This window comes from Mycotypha africana (genome assembly GCF_025528875.1).
Source record: "Mycotypha africana strain NRRL 2978 chromosome Unknown BDF20scaffold_3, whole genome shotgun sequence".
Lineage (NCBI taxonomy): Eukaryota > Fungi > Mucoromycota > Mucoromycetes > Mucorales > Mycotyphaceae > Mycotypha > Mycotypha africana.
The window spans coordinates 646,522-668,646 of NW_026515727.1; the positions used below are offsets into that span (position 1 = coordinate 646,522).

At 37.2% G+C, this 22,125-nt stretch overlaps 8 protein-coding genes across 8 annotated transcripts; 3 read left to right on the top strand and 5 right to left on the bottom strand.

The window, feature by feature from the left end:
* Positions 1-784: 784 nt before the first annotated feature.
* Positions 785-2,672, top strand: BDF20DRAFT_817044 (apoptosis antagonizing transcription factor-domain-containing protein; the record flags this gene model as incomplete). Its single annotated transcript, XM_053077218.1, has 5 exons — positions 785-896; positions 964-1,284; positions 1,360-1,543; positions 1,624-2,013; positions 2,105-2,672. The coding sequence occupies 5 exons, from the start codon at positions 785-787 to the stop codon at positions 2,670-2,672; spliced, it is 1,575 nt and encodes a 524-aa protein (XP_052937949.1).
* Positions 2,673-3,109: 437 nt separating this feature from the next.
* On the bottom strand, positions 3,110-4,519 carry BDF20DRAFT_816184 (uncharacterized protein; the record flags this gene model as incomplete). The annotated part of the gene is made up of 2 exons (XM_053077131.1): positions 3,110-3,250; positions 3,323-4,519. The coding sequence occupies 2 exons, from the start codon at positions 4,517-4,519 to the stop codon at positions 3,110-3,112; spliced, it is 1,338 nt and encodes a 445-aa protein (XP_052937950.1).
* Positions 4,520-4,993: 474 nt separating this feature from the next.
* BDF20DRAFT_934313 (uncharacterized protein) lies at positions 4,994-6,579 on the bottom strand. The gene is made up of 5 exons (XM_053084753.1): positions 6,365-6,579; positions 6,211-6,273; positions 5,840-5,992; positions 5,678-5,679; positions 4,994-5,595 (listed from the first exon to the last, which is right to left on the bottom strand). Exons 1-5 carry the CDS (start codon positions 6,504-6,506, stop codon positions 5,374-5,376), a joined length of 582 nt encoding a protein of 193 aa, XP_052937951.1. The 5' UTR covers positions 6,507-6,579; the 3' UTR covers positions 4,994-5,373.
* Positions 6,580-7,893: 1,314 nt separating this feature from the next.
* On the bottom strand, positions 7,894-8,665 carry BDF20DRAFT_816478 (FRG1-like family-domain-containing protein; the record flags this gene model as incomplete). The annotated part of the gene is made up of 2 exons (XM_053077153.1): positions 7,894-8,034; positions 8,114-8,665. 2 exons carry the CDS (start codon positions 8,663-8,665, stop codon positions 7,894-7,896), a joined length of 693 nt encoding a protein of 230 aa, XP_052937952.1.
* Positions 8,666-9,290: 625 nt separating this feature from the next.
* Positions 9,291-10,757, top strand: BDF20DRAFT_833680 (uncharacterized protein; the record flags this gene model as incomplete). The annotated part of the gene is made up of 5 exons (XM_053078670.1): positions 9,291-9,318; positions 9,398-9,414; positions 9,571-9,653; positions 9,991-10,268; positions 10,663-10,757. 5 exons carry the CDS (start codon positions 9,291-9,293, stop codon positions 10,755-10,757), a joined length of 501 nt encoding a protein of 166 aa, XP_052937953.1.
* A 427-nt stretch (positions 10,758-11,184) lies between these two features.
* On the bottom strand, positions 11,185-11,433 carry BDF20DRAFT_816439 (uncharacterized protein; the record flags this gene model as incomplete). The annotated part of the gene is made up of 1 exon (XM_053077149.1): positions 11,185-11,433. The coding sequence occupies one exon, from the start codon at positions 11,431-11,433 to the stop codon at positions 11,185-11,187; it is 249 nt and encodes an 82-aa protein (XP_052937954.1).
* A 3,096-nt stretch (positions 11,434-14,529) lies between these two features.
* On the top strand, positions 14,530-15,789 carry BDF20DRAFT_858285 (uncharacterized protein). The gene is made up of 4 exons (XM_053080399.1): positions 14,530-14,693; positions 14,773-14,835; positions 14,935-15,561; positions 15,643-15,789. Exons 1-4 carry the CDS (start codon positions 14,636-14,638, stop codon positions 15,711-15,713), a joined length of 819 nt encoding a protein of 272 aa, XP_052937955.1. The 5' UTR covers positions 14,530-14,635; the 3' UTR covers positions 15,714-15,789.
* A 2,085-nt stretch (positions 15,790-17,874) lies between these two features.
* BDF20DRAFT_993661 (Alpha/Beta hydrolase protein) lies at positions 17,875-19,257 on the bottom strand. Its single transcript, XM_053085389.1, has 5 exons — positions 19,116-19,257; positions 18,956-19,025; positions 18,829-18,850; positions 18,594-18,774; positions 17,875-18,516 (listed from the first exon to the last, which is right to left on the bottom strand). Exons 1-5 carry the CDS (start codon positions 19,131-19,133, stop codon positions 17,989-17,991), a joined length of 819 nt encoding a protein of 272 aa, XP_052937956.1. The 5' UTR covers positions 19,134-19,257; the 3' UTR covers positions 17,875-17,988.
* Positions 19,258-22,125: the final 2,868 nt, after the last annotated feature.

Consider the following 22,125-nt stretch of genomic DNA (forward strand, 5'->3'; position numbering starts at 1 on the left):
TGTGAATTTTTCTTTTCTTCTATTACTTTGATGTCCCTGAATTGGTATTTATTCTGGCTCTTGCTTCCAGCCTAACAACAGCTTTAAACCTTTACGCGGCCAGACCATCATACTATGCAGATGTATAGGGAAAGCAAAAGACTCTCCATTGAACATATAAGTGCTCAGAATCCATGTCTGTTTTCCTCTATGGACTCACAGACGGCGTTATCGGTAAAGCACAATCCTCGGGTCGTCAAGTCAGAGACTGCAGTTTTGGCAAGCGTTTCAACGGTTGAAAAACGCTTGGTCAATGCTCACAACAACCTTTACTGGATTCAGTACCAGCATCTTTGCTCTTTTAGAAATTTTAGCTCATGAATACAATAGACTTTGTGGATTCGATTCAAATAGAATGGTACATTTTTCAACCTCCATTTCAACTGCCTCTAAATACTTTCATAGGTGCAAAAATTATTCGCTTAAAAGACATTCAAATATAGGAGAGGAATGCCCTCCGCTGCAGTTGTTCACGTAATCTGGAAGGTTGTGCCATGTATGGAAAGGTAATTTGTACGAAATGCCACAAATCATCACCCTATCCATAAGCGACGCAAAACCAGTCACATAAATCAGCCACCTTAATTTTGGGTTTGTACAGTGACAGAGTGCCATTTGAAGAGCGAGCATTAAAATTAGTCTTTCACTGGTAGCTTCTTCACAATCATCCAAGATTTGTTTGCTTCTCGAATATGTCCAGTAAAGTTGTTTTTTCTTTAAAAAAATGAAGGAGAGTCTATGTTGTATGAAAGAGCATGCCGTTCATTGGAGTTTCTTTTTTTCTCTTCTCCCCGTTTTTGTAGAAAGCAGTAAATTAGCCGACTTGATCGCAGATCTAGACTCTACAGCACCAAAAGGTTTGTTTTTTGTTATTTGAACGGTCAATGGTTGCGCAACTGGAGTTTAATGCTTTCTCTTCAACAGATTATGACCCAGAAGATGTTTTAGAGCCTATGAATGATAAGGCTGATCAAAGTGACGCTAATAACAGCGATAATGATTATGCCGACGACTCAGCTGCCCGAGAACATTATGTGTCTGTTGGCAAAAGTAAACTTCGCAACGACCAACCTCTTTTAGACGACCCCCGATATGCTGGTAAACGAACAAGCCGTAAAGATTTATTTGATGACAATGAAGAAGAGGTAGAGGACGAGGATGAAAACGAGGATGAGGTTGATGACGAAGAAAGTGATAGTAGTAGTGTTGATCAGAACGAAAACGACGACGATGGTGATGATGATAGTTTTGATGATGCGGAGGATTTAATGTCAAAAGCACACACTTATAAAGATGATTTCAACCCTGATCGTAATTCAGAAGAGGTTTATACCGATACAAATGAAGATACCAATTTGGAATCGTCTGGCAATGATGATGATGATGATGATGATGATACTGCAGCTGTTGACGACGAAGAAGACAAAGATGAGAGTGAAGTAGACGAACAACAAGATGATGATGAGGTTAACAATGAACTTCGTAAAATCCAACAGGAAGAAAGGTATGTATACTTGCTGATACTATTGAAATGAATGCACACATGCTTATGCTCCACTTTTCTTTTTTGAAATGGACCTTCAGGCAAATGATTTCTCAGCTATCGCAAAGTGCTCAAGCGGACGCCGAAAAGGGCAAACATGTTCGACAGCAACTCACTCTCTGGGATAACTGTTTAGAAAGCCGTATTCGTATGCAAAAAGTCGTGGATGATGCCAACCGACTCCCTCAAAATGATACCTATTATGACTTTTTAGCTAAATCCGAAGGTGTTGAAAAAGATTTGGAAGTGGCAAAAACTGAATTACGAGAAATTATTGATGATTTGATGGATATTCGCTCTGGATTATTTGCACAACACGGTTCTGTAGATTTGACAGATAAGGAACTGAACAGCAGAAAGCGACATTTGGATGATGACGATGATGAATATTTAGACAAGTTGTGGAAGGATATTTCAGAAATGAATGATGTGTAAGTTTTCTTCTTTTAGTGACAATACGCCGCTTCGTTGTTGATCAAGAATGAACCGCATGCTAACCCATTCTAATCGTATTACCTTTAGCTTTGTCCCTTTCCGTAACAGTACTCTTGAAAAATGGAGTAACAAAGTACAAGCAGCCTCTGGTGCTCGTCTCAATAAGAAATTCAAAGCTTTTGATCAAAATATCATGTCGCAAATAGAAAATGCAATGGCAGACAAAGAAGGTCTGATCAAAAGAACTCAGTTACAGAGATCTGATTATAAGATCATTGGTAAAACAGCACAAGAAGCAACACCAACACCAGCAGATATGGATAAAAAGCCTGACCGTCATTTGAACAATTATGACGTTGAGATCTTTGATGATCATGACTTTTATCAACAACAATTACGTGAATTGATCGAATCTCGTATGGTAGACACAGATGACCCATTAGCTATTGGTATGCGTTGGGCAGCGAGAAAACAAACAGAACAAAAGAAGAAGAAGAAAGATGTGAACAGAAAAGCAAGTAAAGGACGTCAGCTCAGATTCAACGTGCATGAAAAATTACAGAATTTTATGGCACCTATACCTGTTGGTGAATGGCATGAATCTATGATTGATGAGCTATATTCCTCATTGCTTGGTCAGAAGATGGGCTTGTGAAGAAGTTTGAAAATATTTAATCGAAATCAACAATCAATTTATGACACAAATAGACAACACCCTGTACATACGAATAAATTGCAACGTTCAATTACAATAAAAAGTGTATAATTTTGCTTTTTCTGATAGCTTAAAAAAGGGATATTTTATGAATTAGAGTGAGGCAGCAGCAATTTTTTGTATGCTTTATTGTTCTGCAAGCATAAAAATGACAATCGTATGTACAATTATGTCTGTGTTGGTATTTAAGAAGAAAACTTATTAAAAGCATATTTAAGGGAGAAGCAGTAATATTACATGTATATACATATTGTTTGAAGAAGCATAGAAGAATTATGTAAAAGGGTACAGGGGGTATACAAAGAAGGATTGAACATAATACATAGGAAAGCATGGACATAGTAAATAAGAATGGCTCGACGAGGAAGACGTCCAGGTCATTTGGAGTCAGGAACTTGCGAAAATGCATGTATAGCTGTGTTACGGCATTGAATCCATTGAGCTTGGATATTTTGCATCCAAGAGATGATTAATTCCAATCGCTCGATGATAGTTATACTTCGTAAAAGACCGTAAATCTGTGTTGTATCGTTAACAGCTTTTTTACCGAACATGATATCACCATTTAAACCTCCAGCAGAAGGGATAACCGACGAAAGTAACACAAGAGCAGCCCACCATGCCACAGCAATTGGATCTAATTTTGAAGGCATAGGACCAAACTGTGTTTGCATTTTAGCCAGCCATTGAGGACCAAAGAGACCCTCTGTTTGGGCGTGAAGAACGTTAAGCTTGGGTAATGTAAATGTTTCTGAACTCCCAGCTATATGATGGATAAATTCCAAAACGCTGTCGGCCAAATGTATGGCATAAGTGGAGATACGGTCTCTTTGCAAAAGTAATGCTTTGTGATCGTCAGGTGGTGGAGCGTTGGGTAATTCAAAGCTGATTTGACGTAGAGTAGCTTCATGCAAAATGTCAAAAGTGCCATAGATAGTAGTGATGCCCTCTCTATCTTTTTGAAAGTTGTGCGTTTCGAGCTGGAATCGATCAACGCCTACTACGTCGAGAAAAATAGCGTCGCGACGATGCTCAACGTTCATAATGGAGAGAAGCGTGCCGAATTGAGCGACATTTGGATGGCTACGATGGACTGAAGCCAGGCAAAGACTATTGTAACGAGTTGAAGGAATGAGGCATTTCCGTAGCATATTATATTGCTCTTCGTTCAAAATTTGAAGTTGACAACGTTGCTGTGGTAAAATGACAGCGTTAGAAACATACAAAGGAACGTTTGTTTGGTGTAGATCTAAGGAATCAAGGAAGTTACTTTCGGAGCGGGCATATTGGAACGATGATAAGAACGAAGTGAGGTCTTTGACAAATGTAGCAATAAGTCGATTGGGTTTCTGTGCTGATAAGCTGCTGTATTTGGGTAAAGGACGGTTGCAAAGTGAACAAGGCCGGTTTTCAATAGTCTTTGTGTGTAAAATACAGAGTTTACAGAAGGTATGTCCACACGGTGTCGTGATTGGTTCTTCTGATGATACCATAGAATGACAAAGCTGACATGTCAATATAGTAGATAATTTGCGTAGGAGAGCATCTGATGAAAGAAAGTCTGTAATGTTCTTTTGCTGTTCAGAAAAGGAACCAGAATACGACGATGCTTCACTAATAGGTGATAAAGGCAACAACGGAGCATTTGAGAAGAACTCTTGATGAAGTTTGATGAGCTCTGAAACAGTAATGTCGAGGTGGAGTTCGGGGCCGAATAAGTGTGTGGACGAATTACAATCAGGTGCTGGACAGCGGAATGAAGCTGCTGAAGGTGCCTTTCTACTCATGAAAATGGTTGTGGATGGGTTTTCACTGTTTAAACATTTAAGGCAAACTGTACTTCCACAAGTGAGTGTGATGGGTTCATGTAACGTGCCATTACATATTATACATGTTATTAACGGCAAGTAATCAAAGCAGTCTAAATTCATGATGATAAAATGCTGGTTATAGATATTCGAAATGACACGGATATGTATAATACGAAGAAAACGTGAACTGGCCAAGATTGGCTATCAATAATGAAACTGCAAGAGAACGTAAAAGAGAAAGCATAGAGGCAATTTGACGTCCATTTTTATATGCGTATTAATAAGGACAAAACAGCCGTTTGAGACATTTTGCTAGTGATCAACGCTCACTGCTTGATATCCGATCTTCACCAAAGGTTACGATCTGTAGGGGAGATCAGTCCTGATTTGGAAAAACTCCAATAACTAATTGTACAAAATGGGGGGGGGAGGGGGGGCGGAGGGGTGAGTCTGTAGCCGTGGAGTTTAGAAACAAAAGTTGCCATATTTGGAAAAATCGAGAATTCATGTCGAAAATCGAGGGTTTATCCTGCTATTATGAGTTAAGGTACCTGTGTAACAGAACAAAGAAAGTAAACATTGTGAATGGCAAAAAAGACAATGTTCCGGAAAGCATCTACAGCATTCGCATACATGTGATATAAGTTTTATAGTTGTCAAGATGAGAAGCACTTGGGTTATTTTTGTGAAGAGACTGGCACAATAGCTACGAAGCCATCAAGTTGCAAGTGAACCATCTAAAGCACCCCCCAAATTTATTCAGGAACGAAAAAAAAGCTCAACTGACTACTCCACGCCTGCATCAAAATCAATATTAGATTCTTCATTTTTCAGCGAATCACTGCCTTTGCTGCTATAATCTGATGCCTTGCCTGATCTAATTTATTGCTATCACGATTAACGATAAATTTTTCAGGGGTTATCGTATGATTTGAGCATTTCATGTTTTCTGCTATTTTACAACAGCATCGTTGAGAGCTTAAGATCGAACGATATCCGAGCGACGTCAGTATTTTGGAACCAGGGACAATGTTAGGGAGTTCAAGGATAATCTATTGTACACTATTCTTACATGCACAAAAATCAAAATTTTTCAAAACGATTTCTGATCTACAGCGACAATAAATTACTTACAGCTGTTACGATTTTATAGTCACCTGAATCACTTTAATATGAAATCCCCCATCTACCTCGTATAATTCTTTGAACAGTAAAAAAGATTTATCTGTTCTAAAAGATATAGAAAAGACATCATAGTAATTAGGATTAAGAAAACAACTCTTTTTCACAGTTTACTTATATTTCTTGTATTTATCTCGTATTCAACGAGTCGTCTTCTCCATAGTTCACACTTTTCTTTGTATTTACCATGTTTTGAAATCAGAAAGTGCCTGAATTGAAGTCTGCTTTCTACATGAGCTGTAGCCAACTCTAACAAATAAAGATGGGCTGAGCATCATCAATCATTTTCATTTCTATTCACTTCCGAACAATTAAAAACAATCTCTTATTTAGGCCTTTGGCAACGGATGTCCTTCACTTAAACTCTCAGAAATGATTGATATATTAAATTTTCAAATTAATTCATTTCGTTACCGTCAACTAATAAATTTCTTGTATGCTTTATTTTCACTTCAGTACTAGTACTCTGAAATTAATGAGCTTACATTTTAAATACCTTATGAACTTCTTCAGGTCATTGAAATCAGTTGAAAATGCGCATATGTGGACTTTACGATCAATTTAGATGCTTTTTCCGCACGGATATACTTGAACCTATCGTTTACAATGAGCATTTTAGATATGTATTGCATTATTTACACTTAAAACGGAAGTATGTCTTTGTTGGCATTGATACCGCGAGAAGCAATCGGCTCAATGGAATTAGTACATGATGAGACATATATCTATCTGTTCCTGTTCTCTGCGCGACAATTTTGTGTATTTTGAACATTGACATCATCCTTAATGCGAGGAGATAACTGATTTTCTAACGTATTCTATTACTACGCATCCTTGCCCTTTCCAATTTCAAGCCGTCTTATATGCAACCATTTGGTTTAAGATACCGTTGACTAATCTTTATTGTTAAAAAAGTCAAGACTTTATTCTTTTTATTTTATAAATGTTAAATAGCACTTCACCCTATGTTCCTTATCTAACACCTATATATGTATGGCTATAAATTTAAGACATTATTCTATTCGCCTTTAATTAACTTATGCTTTGTTGCCAGGAATATGTACTTATCCAATATTTGGGTGCAGAAGATCCGTCTTTTACGGTTCTGGATCGCAAGATGTAATCAAAATCTAGGTATACATATTTCATCTAACATTAGCGTTTTGTAGCTGATCCTACGCTCGTCATTTTTATCAAGAGTAATGATAGAAAGCGATAGAAATGCGAGTAAATCACAATTTCATTCAAAAAAGTAATAGTAAGTAGTGAAAAATGTATACATTCGTTATACCCTAAAATGCTTATATAGGACTGCTCTGACATTAATTATCTAACTGTATTGGTATTCGTAGTGTGATGTTTGCTGGAACGATAAGGGTTCCCACTAGGCAATCATACAGCTCTATCGCGTTGCTTTCAATTGTTCTAAACATTCCTTTTCAATTTTCTTAATAGTATTCTTCGGCAAAAAAAGATGCAGGCAACTGCTCTATTGGTAATGTTATTCTTAATCTCCTTTGCAACTATTTTCTTGTTAAAATCATAGATAAAAGGTTACCTCTGTTCGTATCCATTCAACTAAATACGAGGTTTATTTGTTTCCAAATGTAACACATATTCAACCAACTTACTGTTCATTTCGTCCGCTAAATATACCATATACATCCACTAAAGTTGCCGGATATAACAAAAATAAAATGCAGTACGAACTACTTCTAAGGTTTACTTTTTCGAGTTATAGTGGAACAAAGATTGCTGCATTATCGTTCATGAAAGTTCAAGTTAACGTGCTTATAATATGGATCAGACATCTTTAAAAATTGTAGCCTCACACAAAAAAATCGAAAAAGTTCAAAGATTCAATTGCCAAAAAAGTGATTTAATTTTTCATTTGTTGTGTCGACCGTAATTCAATAGCCTCTTCTTCATCGCTCCAACAACACTGCTAAAGTGATCACGCTCATCCTCCTCAATATCCCTTCTATTATTGATTTTTTAGTGAACAAGGAACAGTTACTCTTACTCTCTCACATACGTGTTTTGTTAATGTCCTCTGAATTTCCGTTCCATCCAATTTAACTCCAAAAAACACGCATAAAGTTAAGTTGAACATACTAACTAACCTTTTTGATAACCAATACTCAAACGCCTCTCTCAAGGATCTCAATTTATTTACAATATCTGTCAGATTTCGCCTTTTCTCTTTTATCTAATAAGGCTTCAGCAAGACGACCTTCTGTCCTGGCTTTTTTCAAATCACGTTTATCAGACTCGGAACGTATAATATTGCGACCATACGATTGAAATTTCTCACTACCAAACAACAAAGTATTAACACTGTACTCAATAGAATACTCTATAGTATTAAGCTATGTTCATTACTTACACTTTGCCTATTTCCGAACCTATATTTTCGCCTTTATCCTTCTTCTTTGTTTTTGGCTTATACTTGAACCTGGCTTGGCAATATACTCTAAAAGTTTCACAATAACCCACATCATCTGCATCAGCACGAATTCTAACACCCCCTCCTGCAACTTCGTCAATCATCAAATATTTCTTGTAAACATTTTCAAATGCTATGCCTGCGTCTGTCAAAACAGGTTTCCATTCTTCCTGGCCACCAATTGCTTCACTCTGACATGTAACGACTCCAAACTTATCGCTACTGATATATTTGCCGTTGCATGACTTGAAGGAAAATCCATCACTAGATCCGATGATACGAGAACCGATAAACACTTGTTGCATAATAGTGGGCTCTGGTGGTGATTCGGGACTATCATAAAGGCCGGGTAATGGGTAAGCAAGAAAGCGATCGTCTTCATCCACGGTAAAGCTGATGGGTGGGTCACTGGGATGGGTAATGAACAAAGGACCAGCAAGATCTTCTATACTGTCGGCACGAACCCAGACTAAAATTAAGATAACAAAGTGCATGTTACTTTTGTGAGTTCAATCAATATTATACCTATATTATCGCATTTCTCAAAACTTTTTAAAAGAAAAAAAAAACCACTATATAGTAATAAATACCTTGATTGACTGAAGCATTCTGATCTTCTCCATTGTTTTTTGAAGCTTGATGCTTTCTCTTCTTCTTCCTATTAGTTCCAAACAATTTCATTAGGATGTTAAAATTTGAGAGATCTTTTTGACGATTTTTATCATAGCTAAGCTCATATTTACTTGTGTTCCTTATCTCCTTTGAAAACTAGTTTGTTCTTTTTAGGCTTCTGATCAGACATTCTACCAACTGATTGCCAAAGCGAAGAAGGGATCAGTTGATGCATAAAATGGTGTTATTCGGCTTATAGCGGAGCGTCAAATTAATTGGAGATATTTTGATGCCTTCGTTGTTACTTCCTCGTGGCTGTTCTTCACAGTTAATAGTAAGGCAGCGAACAGTTTGTATCAAACAAAAATGTATGCATTAAACAGCCGCATATATTTCTGAAATGTATATTCTGCAGTGTCCGTATATATTGAATTACAAAAAATGACAAGTAAACCAAAAAAAGGTAGCTGCTATGTATAAAAACATAAATGACATTATTGCTTGTTAATGTACCAACAAACAGGCTGTTTTACTGGTGAGTATGTGATAATCAAAAATGTTTGGGTAATCTTTGTAATAGAGAGGGTGGTAATGTAAATGCTCATATGTAATAGCAAAAACAGGGGCCGTGGTAAAATACGAACATCATAACGAGAATAAAGGAATAGTACGAAAAAAGGCAAACTGTATCATGCCATCTACATGTATTGATATTAATCTTAGTATATTGCTGCTCCTGTATTGGTTTTAATTAGAATTCAAATAACAAGTCTCTTCATATTATCAGGCGTTGATGACTAACAGATATTTGACTGCCGGGCTGCATTATGATAGCAAGCTGAAAATTGTTGTCGTTGGACTTAGAAGGTGGTGAAAAGTTGAGAGATGTAAATATTACTCTTTGCTGGCAATAGAACCTTTCAAAAACGTGAACTTAATCAGTTTCATAATGCTTAGACGTGCTAGATTATTAATATAAACTGCTTAACAACCTATAACCAAAGCACAGCTGAAATAGATACTTAATAACCAAAAAATTCATGAACATAAGTGCAAGCCTGATTGAACCCTGCCTTGAGGGGAGAAAAAATTCCTGCTAGTGCGCTAGCGGGGAGTGGGAAATGGCTTTCTTCCTCTTGCCAACAATAATATAATTCTAAACTAACGTTATGCAATGTCACTAATCAATTGTCCTTCTTTAGTAAAGTGATATTGTCCACAGAGAACCTGGAATGTTTGAAAATTACTGTGATCATCCTGAGACTTCCACGAGGGTACTCGCGCCTTTCTTGTGGCAAAAGTTCTGGCGTTTTCATCTCACTCACACGTCCCGCAATGTTTGGTTCCGGAAGCTCCTAACAATCTCCCCCCTCGCACCCGACTTCATCGTGACCTTCCCGATATTCTTCATAGTGATGCTTGTCCCCTGTGCCGAGGCTGCTTTCCTCATACGCCTGAGCATTTTCTTTATGTTTGTCCACTCAAGTAAAATGTCTCGCTCACTCTTTGGCCTTCCCTTTTCCGGGTCCCTTTCACTGAATTGATCCTCCATGATGCTATTTTCCATCTGAAATTTCCGCTTATTATCTCCTTACACTCTCCAGCTTGTCCGCATAAGGTGCGTCCTTACCGCAATTAGGCGTGCTCACTTTGCCTACGTTTTCTCCTCTACACCTTTCGTTAGTCTCCGTGTCGTCTCGGTAGCTCTGAACGAGAACAGCTCATCTCAAAAGATTTGGCTCCTTTCCCATCCCACACTTTTTCTATGAGGCCCCTTAGGCTTTCCCTTTCCCTTTCTCTAACTAATCACCTAACCACCATTTTATATAAAATTTTGTTTTGAGCCTCGTAGCTCTATAAAAAAATTTATTTTTCAAAGTGTCCCTTCAATTTGCTTTTTTTGGTGTAATGGTTGTGGGGTATAGACAGCTGATATCGTTTACGGTGAACATATTTGAGAAGAGATGCTTATGAATGTTCCGGGCTTGGAGGAACACTAACAGGACCATCACTAGCCACCAAAGCTTTATGCTGCTTTTCTGCTATTTTGATTATCATGAACTCAACTGAGTCCAGTAAACTGCTTGATGAATGCCTACGCATTGCTTGGACGTGTTCTTTTTGTAGTTCTTTTAATACATTCACTGTCTCATCACAAGCAGCCTATATAGAAAGAGAAGTTAGATCATTGACGGATATTCTTATATAGAATGGAATGTACAAGCTTACAGCAAGTGTGGAATAAAAGTCAACGAATGGTTTCTAAGAATTCAGTTCTCTGCTCAAAACATACTGGAACCTTGCAGCTTTGCTCTTTAATCAAGAGGCAGATCTTTGGTTCGTACGCACATATACTCCAATGCCGGATACTGCTTCCATTAGCATGAATAAAATGCAGCTTTTAACGTTTAAAGGTATCCCAGCTGCTCTTTAAAATTTCCTGAGCAATTGAAGTAAGCATTGATTGGAGACCAAATGATGCCTTATAATGATCAAAGCTGATCTTTGCTTGATCACCATTGCTATACTCCCCTGATACCTCCATTAGTAAAATTTCAAAGTCCTTGATGATGCTGTTGATAAATATGCCATCCGCTTTATAGCAATACCGCTTGTCAGTTACGCCTAATTTTTGAAGCTGTTTTGTCATAGACTTTAGTTCGATTTCACCTGGTATAAACATGATGCTGTCATTATTTTGGCTGACAAACTTCAGGCATTCATCGAGTAAATAGGACCTGTAGGATGATCCTGAGACAGTAAGAAGCATTTCATTCTCTTTGTAGAGATAGGTCGTGAATATTGAAAGTACACTGGAAATGAACTTTCTGTCATTCTTATTTGTATCCTCCTTGGTGAAAGCAGCCAAGCGTACTCTCATCTCATCGAGATTTTCAGCATCTGCTATATTGTAGAACTCTTTCAACAGCACTTCATTGATGCATGACTGTGCTATGAATGTTATGTTGCTGTTAACGAAGGCGTAAAGATCATTGGGCAGGCAGCTTCTTTGCTGCAAGTGTCTCCCGCACCAAATGATCCCAAACTTCTCGGGGCATAACTCATGCTGGTGGATTGCGTTGTTACAGAAAAAACCAACCACTTCGTTGCGATAATGTGCTTGTTGCCGTTATTGTCGCTATTAACGTTGTTGTTGCCATTAACATTGCTGTCGTTATTATTGTTGCTGTCGTTGTTGCTTTTGTTTGATTTTTGCTGCTCTAAGCAGCTGTCTGCATTGGTTTGACTAATCTTTCTTTTTCTTGAGACCTCTTTCTCCGCGATTTCTGTATACAGAACGGTGGTGACCTTCGCTTTTGCTGCCTCTTCTTGCAAAGCTAGTTCAGAGTAACTGACGTGTTTGGTGAGATAATAACTACAATACTTGAGTACGTACAACCAGGTAGAGAATACATTCTACCACGGTCTATCTATACTGCATCTAATATAGGTTATGTACAGCATAAAAATAAGATACAGGCCTAAGTATAATAATCACACAATAAGCATCTGAACCTGAAATTAGTGACTAGCATACGCGTCCTCAAATAATATAATTCCCATTAAACCTCACAAAGTAAATAATCCTTCTACTTCATCTGAAGAATAATAAAGAGAACTAAGTTCATAGTCATCGACTTATAACAGTTATCAATTTCTCAATTAAGCAATTGCAACAGTAACTGGCCGCATGAAGTTTCTAGAACTTCTGAAAAGCCTTCTTTGCTTGACTTGATTGTGGGTAAGTCAGCATACTGTTGACCTTCATAGCAGCAACAGAACCTTGAATGACATGTCTGTCTATTAGAGCAGCGTCCTTTAATAATTGGATTGACGCTTGGAAGCTGTTTAAAGTAGGGTTACAGCGAAGTCCTTCTTGACAGTACTTGGTTACGCTCCAAGTTCACGGATGCTGCGACCAGAATTCTGAAGCCATGCAATATACAGTTAAATCAACTTGACCATTAAGTAAGGAGAAAAAAGCTTACCCGGAAGCAAGAGTTCAGCTTTACTATCATTGAAGGATCTTTCAAAAAACGCACTTGATTCCCAAATCTTATTGTTAACAGTAGGAACAAGAAATTGTAATGGCATGGTTTAACCGTTTTTTATTGACATGGATTTTTAAGAGGTAGCAAAGAGACATCATGGTGCAAAAGTTGGCGTGCACGACAGCATTATTTGTTATACCTACAAAGTTAAAAAACCAAGATTGGTGGGATAATAGGAGAAGGGGCAAGTGTATACACTAAAGAACAGGAGGTTATTAATAGATGAGCAAGGAGGTCAAGCAGGGTGATTCTGAGAGCAGTGCAGATTATCTGACTTTACTCTACTATCCTTTGAAGTAAAAAAGTTCTCCTTTTTCATGGCATGAATCGGTTGAGACTGCCAACTCACTGCGAAGAAGACACTCTAAAGACAAAGTCCTTATTGAAGATAACAATTGGAGAATTTTTCCAACGTGCAAGATGTGCACCTTGAGCATAAATTGATAATGTTTCAAATAGAGGATGACTTCACTAAAGCAGGGAAACTTTCAAAATACACAAGTAGTTCCTTGAAGTGCTACAAATGTCAACATAACAGTTTAGAATTCCTTGTTATTGATTTACTCATGGATTTATTCGAAAGGTAAGAATAAGCTGACGAGAATAACGTTTAAAAACATATAAGATTATTGGACTTGAAGGGTGATCACAGTAACTTTCAATCATTTTAAGTTCTCTGTGGACAATACCAATCTATTAAAGAAGGACAATTGATTAGTGACATTGCATAACGTTAGTTTAGAATTATATTATTGTTGGCAAGAGGAAGAAAGTCATTTGCCACTCCCCGCTAGCGCACTAGCAGGAATATTTTCTCCCCTCAAGGCAGGGTTCATATGTAGATTGTCATCGAACTTTTTCTTGCCGAGTAAATACTTATCTCAAGCTAAACGACTGTCGAACTGTAAACATTTGAATAATATTTCTTGTTTGCGTTGAGTAAAATCAATTGAGAGCTGAAACGGTGCGGCAATGAGAAAAGATTAAGGAGAAGATCATGCACACCACGGATACTCTCAATATCTATCGGACTACTTAGTCACTTATTTCTAGCTTATCTATCCTGTACTTGTGTAAGTTACTCTGAAAAATTGGTAATGGTTTGGATAAGACATGCTGTGAGTTTCTTTGTCAAACGCTTGGACATGAAGCAGCATCTATCATAGTCAACTCGTTTTTTTTTCTTTCTGCCAAATCAACTACACTTTTACTGCTGCATTTATTTCAGAGTCTCTGCCATGAATACTTTTGTATTTAATGCTAAAACGAAGTTGGCCTAAACCAAACATAATTTAACGTGAGCTGAATCTAAAAATCGAGTAATATGGGCCAGCAATCAGAAGAACTTGAGTTATCTTGGCCCTGAAAAGTGGATCCTACATATAACTTACGAATATGTCTTTAGACAAAAGCAAGTTTTTTGCGCGACTAAAAATATTTTTTGATAAAGTAATCATATTGAGCTTTAATACACTTTTGATTCGGTTGTAATTCGTAACTGAATAGAATATAAAGTGTATCAAGAATAAAGATGCTCTCGACTTGACAATTCGTTTCTAAAGACATACGACACTGTTTCTCTTGATTCATGATCAGAGGGTATCTGCATTAGTTTATGAAAAATGCGAATAGGCAATGAAAAATATGATTGAGCTAAAAGAAATTGATTTACTCCGCTTGTTGCTGCCCCCTTGTTTGCGTCACCGAAATGTACGCATTTTGTGGGGAAAAAATTCCGGGGAAAATAGTCGAATTGTTCTAAACATCCTTTTCGGTCCTCTTCTACACTGTTATCACATAATGGCAATGAGATCTTTCAGTGCATCCTTGATGCGTTTTCCCCGGCACAAAGCTTGGGGTAGGAATTGAAGACGAAGAAACTGTCAAAAGTTCATGAGCCATAAGCATTGACGATTTTTCCCCTTACTTTATTGTAGTCAAAACAGCTGTGCCAGCGAGCTGTACACGATCCTTCACTTCAACAGCAGCAAAATGGCAAGGTAAACAACAGCAACCCTTCTTTTTTTGAAAACAAGGAATTCTTATTATTTGGATTGGTATTCATGTCTTACCATAACTACTCTTCCCCAAACTGACAGCCGTTGAAGAAGAAAAAAAGCAATATTCAAAAGTATCAGCCGATCCCAGCTTTAAGTCAGGCAACGATGAGCTTCATGAATACGGCAAATACATTATGTGTGTTCTACCAAAGTTTATTCAACAATACAGCGTCTATAAGGACGAACTTACACTTTATGTTGCCCCTACTGCTATCTATCAAGTCCTTCACTTCTTACGAGATCATACAAATGCTCAATTTAAATCCATGATGGATATCACAGCAGCTGATTATCCAAGTCGTGAGCATCGTTTTGAAGTAGTATACAATTTACTCAGTATGAAATACAACGGTCGTATTCGTGTAAAAACCTACGCTTCAGAAACATCACCTGTACCCTCTTCGGTTCCTCTGTTCAGCGGTGCTAATTGGCAAGAAAGAGAAACTTATGATATGTTTGGTGTCTTTTTCACAGGGCATCCTGATTTGAGACGTATTTTAACAGATTATGGTTTTGAAGGACATCCTTTGAGAAAGGACTTCCCACTGACCGGTTACGTTGAAGTGCGTTATGACGAAGAAAAGAAACGTATCGTGACTGAACCTGTAGAATTGGCACAGGCATTTAGAAATTTCGAAGGCGCTTTGTCACCTTGGGAACAAGTTGGTAAGTGTTATTCTGGGTTAGGGATATTGAAGAACGAATCAAATTGGGCTAAGTTGGCTAAAATAATCAATATCGGAATAGGCACCGGACGCGACGACACACCTAAGAAAATTGAAAGTGATGAACAAAAAACTGAAGAGCAAAAGAAGTAAACATATTAAATTAGAATACATATTGATTTTTAACATTAAAGTACGACATATGGTCATCAGTGCAATGGCAGTACCAAATCTTTTCATTTGCATGCATTTAAAGCAATTTTGAAAGATTGCTGAAAAGATGGGCGATAAGGGAAAAGTCTCCTTTTTTTTTTGGTGTGGACAAACGAAGATCGTACCTTAATTTGTTATGTAGGCCAAAGATCATAAATGGTCTTTTTTTCCACTTCTTCTATACTTTTTGACTATTTCTTAAGAATTCGGTAACGGAAACGGCAGGAATAACAGCAACAGCAACCATACAGACAGACGAAAGCCTTTCGTTGAAAGGGGATAGAGGACTTGGATTGTTTCACGGCAACAAAACTTCAACAGCAGCAACTACACATTTTGTAATTCTTATCATTATTCCCGATGGATACTGTCTACTATATTATCATTTCTTCAGTATCAGTGCTAGTGGTTATAGCTATTTGTATCCTTGCTTACAGCATTTTTCAGACAAGGTTTTTTGGATTAGTTTATAGTTTTGATGAAGAAGAAGGGGATGGTGAATGTGAATCATTCTTGGGAACTTGTCAATTAAAAAAGACGTCTACTTTTTATCAATGGAACCAAATGCCACCTTCATCCTGCTGCTCTATGTCCGTTGCTTCCTTACAGCAGAACCAACAACAGGGAGGCGTAACGAGTGAAGACGAAGAAGACTATCTAGCTCATGAAGAAGATATAGAGAAGAGTCGTAGGCTGTCGTCTTGCTGGGAACAACGACGTTCTCTAATACTTAAAAAATATGCAGCAACAGACAATAATGAAACTATCTATATCGGCTGCAATATAGAATAGCAGCAGCAACAACAGCAATACTTGGTTTTATCGATAAGGATAATGCATATCCTTTAGCTTGCCTATTTTTGTTCTCCTCCATCAGAGAAAACATATACCAGCATAAATAGCTAGATTTCAACATTAGCAGTATCATCTTCATTATCCCCCCTTCCGCAAGTTCAATAAATTGCTCACCTGCCTTGCTTAAGTACCTTCATTTCAAATATGTATATACATTCACAGGGCATCTCTGTATACTTTTATGAAAGTCGTGCAAAGCATCTCATATTATAGTACAAGATACCGTTTTTGCTGCTACGGCTGTTGTTAAATGTACTTGCTATTCATATATATCACTCCAGTTCATTGTAGTCATTCTTTACAATAAGATTTGTAACTATTCTGCCCTCAGAGACGTTCTCAAAAAGCAGTCTCTAGTCGAGAGTATTCTTTAACTGGAACTAGTCTAACCTACCTTCAGAGTGATTGTAATCCTATATTCGTAAAACCTTTGACAAACAATCTATTCTGAAAGGAAATTGTCAAATTGATAACCACTCCTAACATTCAATGACAGCTTAGTTCTAATTTTGAAAAGAAGCTTTCATTTATTTCAAATATCTTTCTGAATCACAAGACTTTACTAAAACTATGGCAGAAGATGCCGATCTGGTGGGTACAGCAGGTACTCTCAGTTGACTAGATCGATTTTCGCCACTAATGAATTTTGATAGATCCCATAAGAATTCAATAAATGCAAGGACGTGATGATAGAAGTAGCGTCGCTCTTGATAAGAGGAAGTAAACCAAAGGGCTTTTACCTAACATTTAGCTCCTTTTCTATATTCTTCTGTAATGGAGAAAGACGAATTAAAAGCTATTTCAAGAAAAACAAAGAACAACGTCGTTCAATCCAAAGCAAACAATTAGTGATATTATCAAGCGCACAAAACGTCATGGAATGTGCGAACAACGATATTACTTAAGCACTATCTGAAATTGATATTTGTTCGCTAAATAGAAGAATGTTGGCGGACTACCATCTATAAGTTTATGACCCGCAGATAGAAAAGTGAAATAGGTCGCTTCCATTACAGAAATGTATGCTTCGGTTCTTTTAACACAAGAAAAAAAAATCCCTTGTTAAAGGCGGCTGAAAAATAATATTAAGAAGGCAACAGTCGCATCAAAACAAAGATTGAGGCTACGACATTATCTGCGAAATTTTCAGCAATGTTAAATCTAGTTGATCATTATCTCATTATACTTTCAAATGCTTCGCCAGTATTATACCACCAGCTTCAAAATTGATTTCTTAATGTAACACTGATAACGTAACTCGGCCCCTTCCACTGAAAATTTATTGTCCGGTGCGCATAATAACAATGTATATGGCAATAGATATATGCTTCCTATTTATTAGTTGTCATAATCACAAATGTTAAAGCTTTGCTAACCTGGTGCCATTGCTATCACTATTATTACTATTATTCACTGCGGACTCAAAATGATCGATTAATAAACGATTGTATCTCTCAGGTTGTTCCTCGGGAATAGCATGCCCACTCCCTTCGAAGAGCTCGAACCTCGCCTCCAGCTTCTCTTTCATATGGTAAGAATATTCGGGTCGTACTAAATTGTCAAATGTACCTGTAATAATCATTACAGGTAACCCACTTGATTTAATATGTTGGAGACGCTGATCTGAAACATAATGTCGTAAGCATGCGGCTGTTTGTCCCAAATTACCAACGAGCGTTTGTCGACGAGAAAGCTTGATATGTTTGATCAATTCATAAATGGCATAGTCCCGATTTGTGTCGAATACTTTTGTCGTATTGGATAAATTAGCAGATGGCTTCTGTTGTAGCCATTCTTTTGGATAGACTAAATCAATAGCTGCGTTTAATTGATCTTTAGGATCACGGTAATAGAACGCTATTTTCGATAAAGTTGAGATGGCTGCCCACTATGAGAGTAGTAAATGATTTAAAAATCCGAACGTATTGTTTAGTGCTGGTACTAGGAACAACCATATTCACTTACAGTTGGTAGATTTCTTCGTGCCGTTGTACTTGTTAAGGTCAACGTCTTGAAGCGATATGGATCGGCATCAGCCATTTCCAAAGATATCATTCCGCCCATCGATATACCGACCAAATGTACATTTTTATACCATTCGAAGTAGTCTAATAGTTCCAACGTATCAATGGCCATTTGAGATGTTCTATGCAAGACGTTGAGTAAGTGATAGATACAATAAGAGTGAAGTATGACTTACGAATATAGACCAGCAGGCGCATCTTTTTTTTTTTTTTTTTTTTTTTTTTTTGTACGAAAAATGAAATTTGAAAAAGAATGTATAATTAAAGAACATACGCTTAAATATAACCAAATCTCTGAATTACCTGAAAATCCCATTCCTCTATTATCAAAAATAATTACAGTGTACTTATTTAAGCCCACTATATATTTAACCTGAAAAGAGACAAAACCACGGGATTTCAAAAGACAATGTAAAAAAATTTATGTTTTTTTCGGCCATATAGATACACACTATTTACCTGCTTGTCCCAAGCGCCACATGGCGTGCTTAAGCCTAGTATAGCAAGAAGGTACTCTTTTTATAAACGTAGCAACAGTTTGTATGTCCCTGTTTTAGCAGGGAGCATTATTAATTAGACATACCCATCACTAGTAAGACACGTTCAGGACCAGTTCCATGACGTTCATAGTATAGTTTTGTTGGCTTAGACTGCCGCTTTTGGCCAACCTCGACATAACCCTTTTCCTGGAGTGTAGGTGAATATTTCATGCCTGCAATTACCAGTTTAAATGGAAAAGAAAAATAATTGCAATACGCAGGCACAGTTATACAAGTTACTGGGGGAAAAAAAGTATGGGGTACAAAGAATGATCACGATTATCTGTAATACATGAATGTGCTTTTTCATATGACAATGAAGTCAATTCACATATCATATTTTTTGCCATGGCATACATAATCTGTCGTAATAGTATGCCTCTCCCGAATATTTCATAAAAATTGAATACATGAATTTCACAGACATACAATAATTTGATGAAGGCAATATCAAAGGGAATAGAAGCTTTAAGAAAGTCGGAAAAGAATAGCCGTATGGTAGAAGTTCATCAAATCATACTTACGCACGACAGGCTTTGTCGCCAAAATTTCTGCTCGTACAATCAAACTAACACTGTTATTGAAATGATTCTTCTTACCTAAACGATAAAAGAAGACAGCAAAAAGAGAGAGAGAGAGAAAAAAGGTCAATGATAAGCGTTCTTCAAAGCAGACAAAAGCAGGATTGCGACTAAAATGTTGAAAGTTTGCTCTGCTTTTCCATCTTTCATATACTGCCAAATGAAAACCGATGGAAAACTTCTGATATGTGTAGAATTCTCAAAATCTTTAGGAAGTATAGGACTGACATTTCGACCTGTATCTAGTTGCATATTGACAGTATCCTCGTCATCAGTAACAATGCTGAGTCCCTGAATAATAATTCAAGTTTGTTCACTAAAAGCTGCGCTCAAAATCATAATAAAATGAACTTATAAAGAGAATAAAAACAAACATTATACAGTTATGTGATGGTTGTGATAATACGCTTGAGCAACCTACTGGAGGAGGTTAGCCTAGCCTAACATTATTTAGGGTTAGGTTAAGGGTACTTCGCAGCGGCCCACCGACAGATCTTTTTGAGCCTCTGTCGTTTTAAGTAGGATTTACGTCGGCAATTTAGGATTGCGCATTTTTCAAAAAATTGATACAATACCAATGCTTATTATCAGTTATCGGTTAAAGAAGATATAGACACTGTGCCGTTGGACGTAGTATCAAGTTAACTACAATGAAAGGGGGATTAGCACTTGGAGTGACTGAAAGATTGGGCTACATCAAACAACTACAATTTTGGCAATTATCCACAATGATGAGAATGCTCAAAGTTTGGAAATGCTCTATCTCCTTGCCTTCATTGTCAAAGTCAACGGCTTCGCGGGAAACAGATTTAGCCCGCCGTAGTATAATCACACTTGGTTGGCTCGCCAGTAACGTTGCGCAAAGAATAGACTTTACCTCGATTCTTTCGAACCACAGTGTAAAGACCATCATCAGAAGATGCTAATTGATCAATAGTTTGTGCGCATATACATGACTCGATCACCTGGTTTATACTCAATCAAACGATGCGGTTTTGTACGTCTAACTTTTTCAACTAGCATTTTATCTTAGTTTTAGCTTTGTAGCGGGTAAGACGTCATACTTGTCTGTAATGTCCATTTATGCCTCAATAGGTAGGTTTGCTTCCAGGCTTACAATGTCTTTAATGCATAAGTTGTATTCTTTGGTGATTTGGTCTGCTTTTTTTTCCTATCAGACTTTACACGCAGTCTTAGTCCAACTTACTTGTAAACACATATACCTACATGTAAGGCACTTGTTGTCTCTAATACAATAATGTATTTTGTTAGTGTTGTGCTGTGATTCTTCCAGGTCTACCTCTATCGCGCTAGTATATGCATATAGACATTCATTTTCATTTTTTTTTTTTTTTTCGAGAGACTGCAGAGAAATTCGAAGCAGATCAATTTACGACTCTACCGACCCTCTCTAGTACTGGTTAAAACGAATTCAGTTAACTAAAGATTGGGTACTTGGACAGTACTTTAAATTCTTCTCTAGCAACTCCTTCGGCTCAGAGCTTCGGGTATAGAAATGCCGAAACCTGGAATTTGACATAGAGCGCGTAAAACTCAAAGAATCCAAAACCAGTAAACGGACACCGCTCCAATGCCATACACTTTTATTTACGTTCAAATTGTGGGATTTCAAACTTCTACATACAATTTCCCCCATATTTACAACAAGTTATCAAGTTAATGATCGTTTAGTAATTGTTCAAAACCTAAATCTCTGTCATAGTTGATCGTTTCTCTGTTATTCTACAGTTGATTCAGTTCGGCTTAAATCCTGCTGTATTTTTGTGGCATAATTTCCTACTTGTTCCTATACCTGTTGTTCGTACAATTCTTATCCGGTACAATTTTATCAAGTTATCTTTCAAAAACCTTAAAGATCTCCTTGTTATCAAATGGAACTGTGATTCGCAAGAATGCATAGCACTCACAAAGTGAGATCCGCGTGGTTGCAAAAAAGGTAAATCAGATATTCTCTCTGTTGATATCTACAGCTGTTGTCAACTACACTTCATCGCTTACGTAGCTTAAAAAAAATCTAACTGCCTTAATTCGGTTGGTATAATGATGATCGCGCTTCTGTAACGACTTTAACAGAAAGCACACTCTTTTTCGATTACAACACCTTAAAATTTGCGAAAATACTAATTCGAATGCCGCTAAAGGCGCAATAGCTCTGTTAAAGAAGTAGATGAAGTAATACTTTTGTTTATGTTCAAAGAATGTGAGCGATGACTTGAATGCTCTTCTGCAAAGAGATTTTACTGTAAGATCCTGTTCATAAGAAAAAATAAAATAAAAATTAAAAATAAAAATAAATATAAAACAGTGCTTTAATGACGTCAAAGGGGAAAGT

Excerpts from the sequence above, each read along its gene's own strand:
- BDF20DRAFT_993661 (XM_053085389.1), bottom strand. Across the intron at positions 18,775-18,828 it reads GCGCCTGCTGGTCTATATTC|AACATCTCAAATGGCCATTG; the intron begins GTAAGTCATACT and ends CGTCTTGCATAG. Across the intron at positions 18,517-18,593 it reads CACGAAGAAATCTACCAACT|TGGGCAGCCATCTCAACTTT; the intron begins GTAAGTGAATAT and ends CTACTCTCATAG.
- BDF20DRAFT_934313 (XM_053084753.1), bottom strand. The coding sequence starts at position 6,506 with ATGATGTCAATGTTCAAAATACACAAAATTGTCGCGCAGAGAACAGGA. Across the intron at positions 6,274-6,364 it reads GACATACTTCCGTTTTAAGT|TCCACATATGCGCATTTTCA; the intron begins GTAAATAATGCA and ends TTGATCGTAAAG. Across the intron at positions 5,993-6,210 it reads GTTCATAAGGTATTTAAAAT|CCCATCTTTATTTGTTAGAG; the intron begins GTAAGCTCATTA and ends GATGATGCTCAG.
- BDF20DRAFT_858285 (XM_053080399.1), top strand. The coding sequence starts at position 14,636 with ATGGCAATGAGATCTTTCAGTGCATCCTTGATGCGTTTTCCCCGGCAC. Across the intron at positions 14,694-14,772 it reads TCCCCGGCACAAAGCTTGGG|TCAAAACAGCTGTGCCAGCG; the intron begins GTAGGAATTGAA and ends ACTTTATTGTAG. Across the intron at positions 15,562-15,642 it reads GTCACCTTGGGAACAAGTTG|GCACCGGACGCGACGACACA; the intron begins GTAAGTGTTATT and ends ATATCGGAATAG.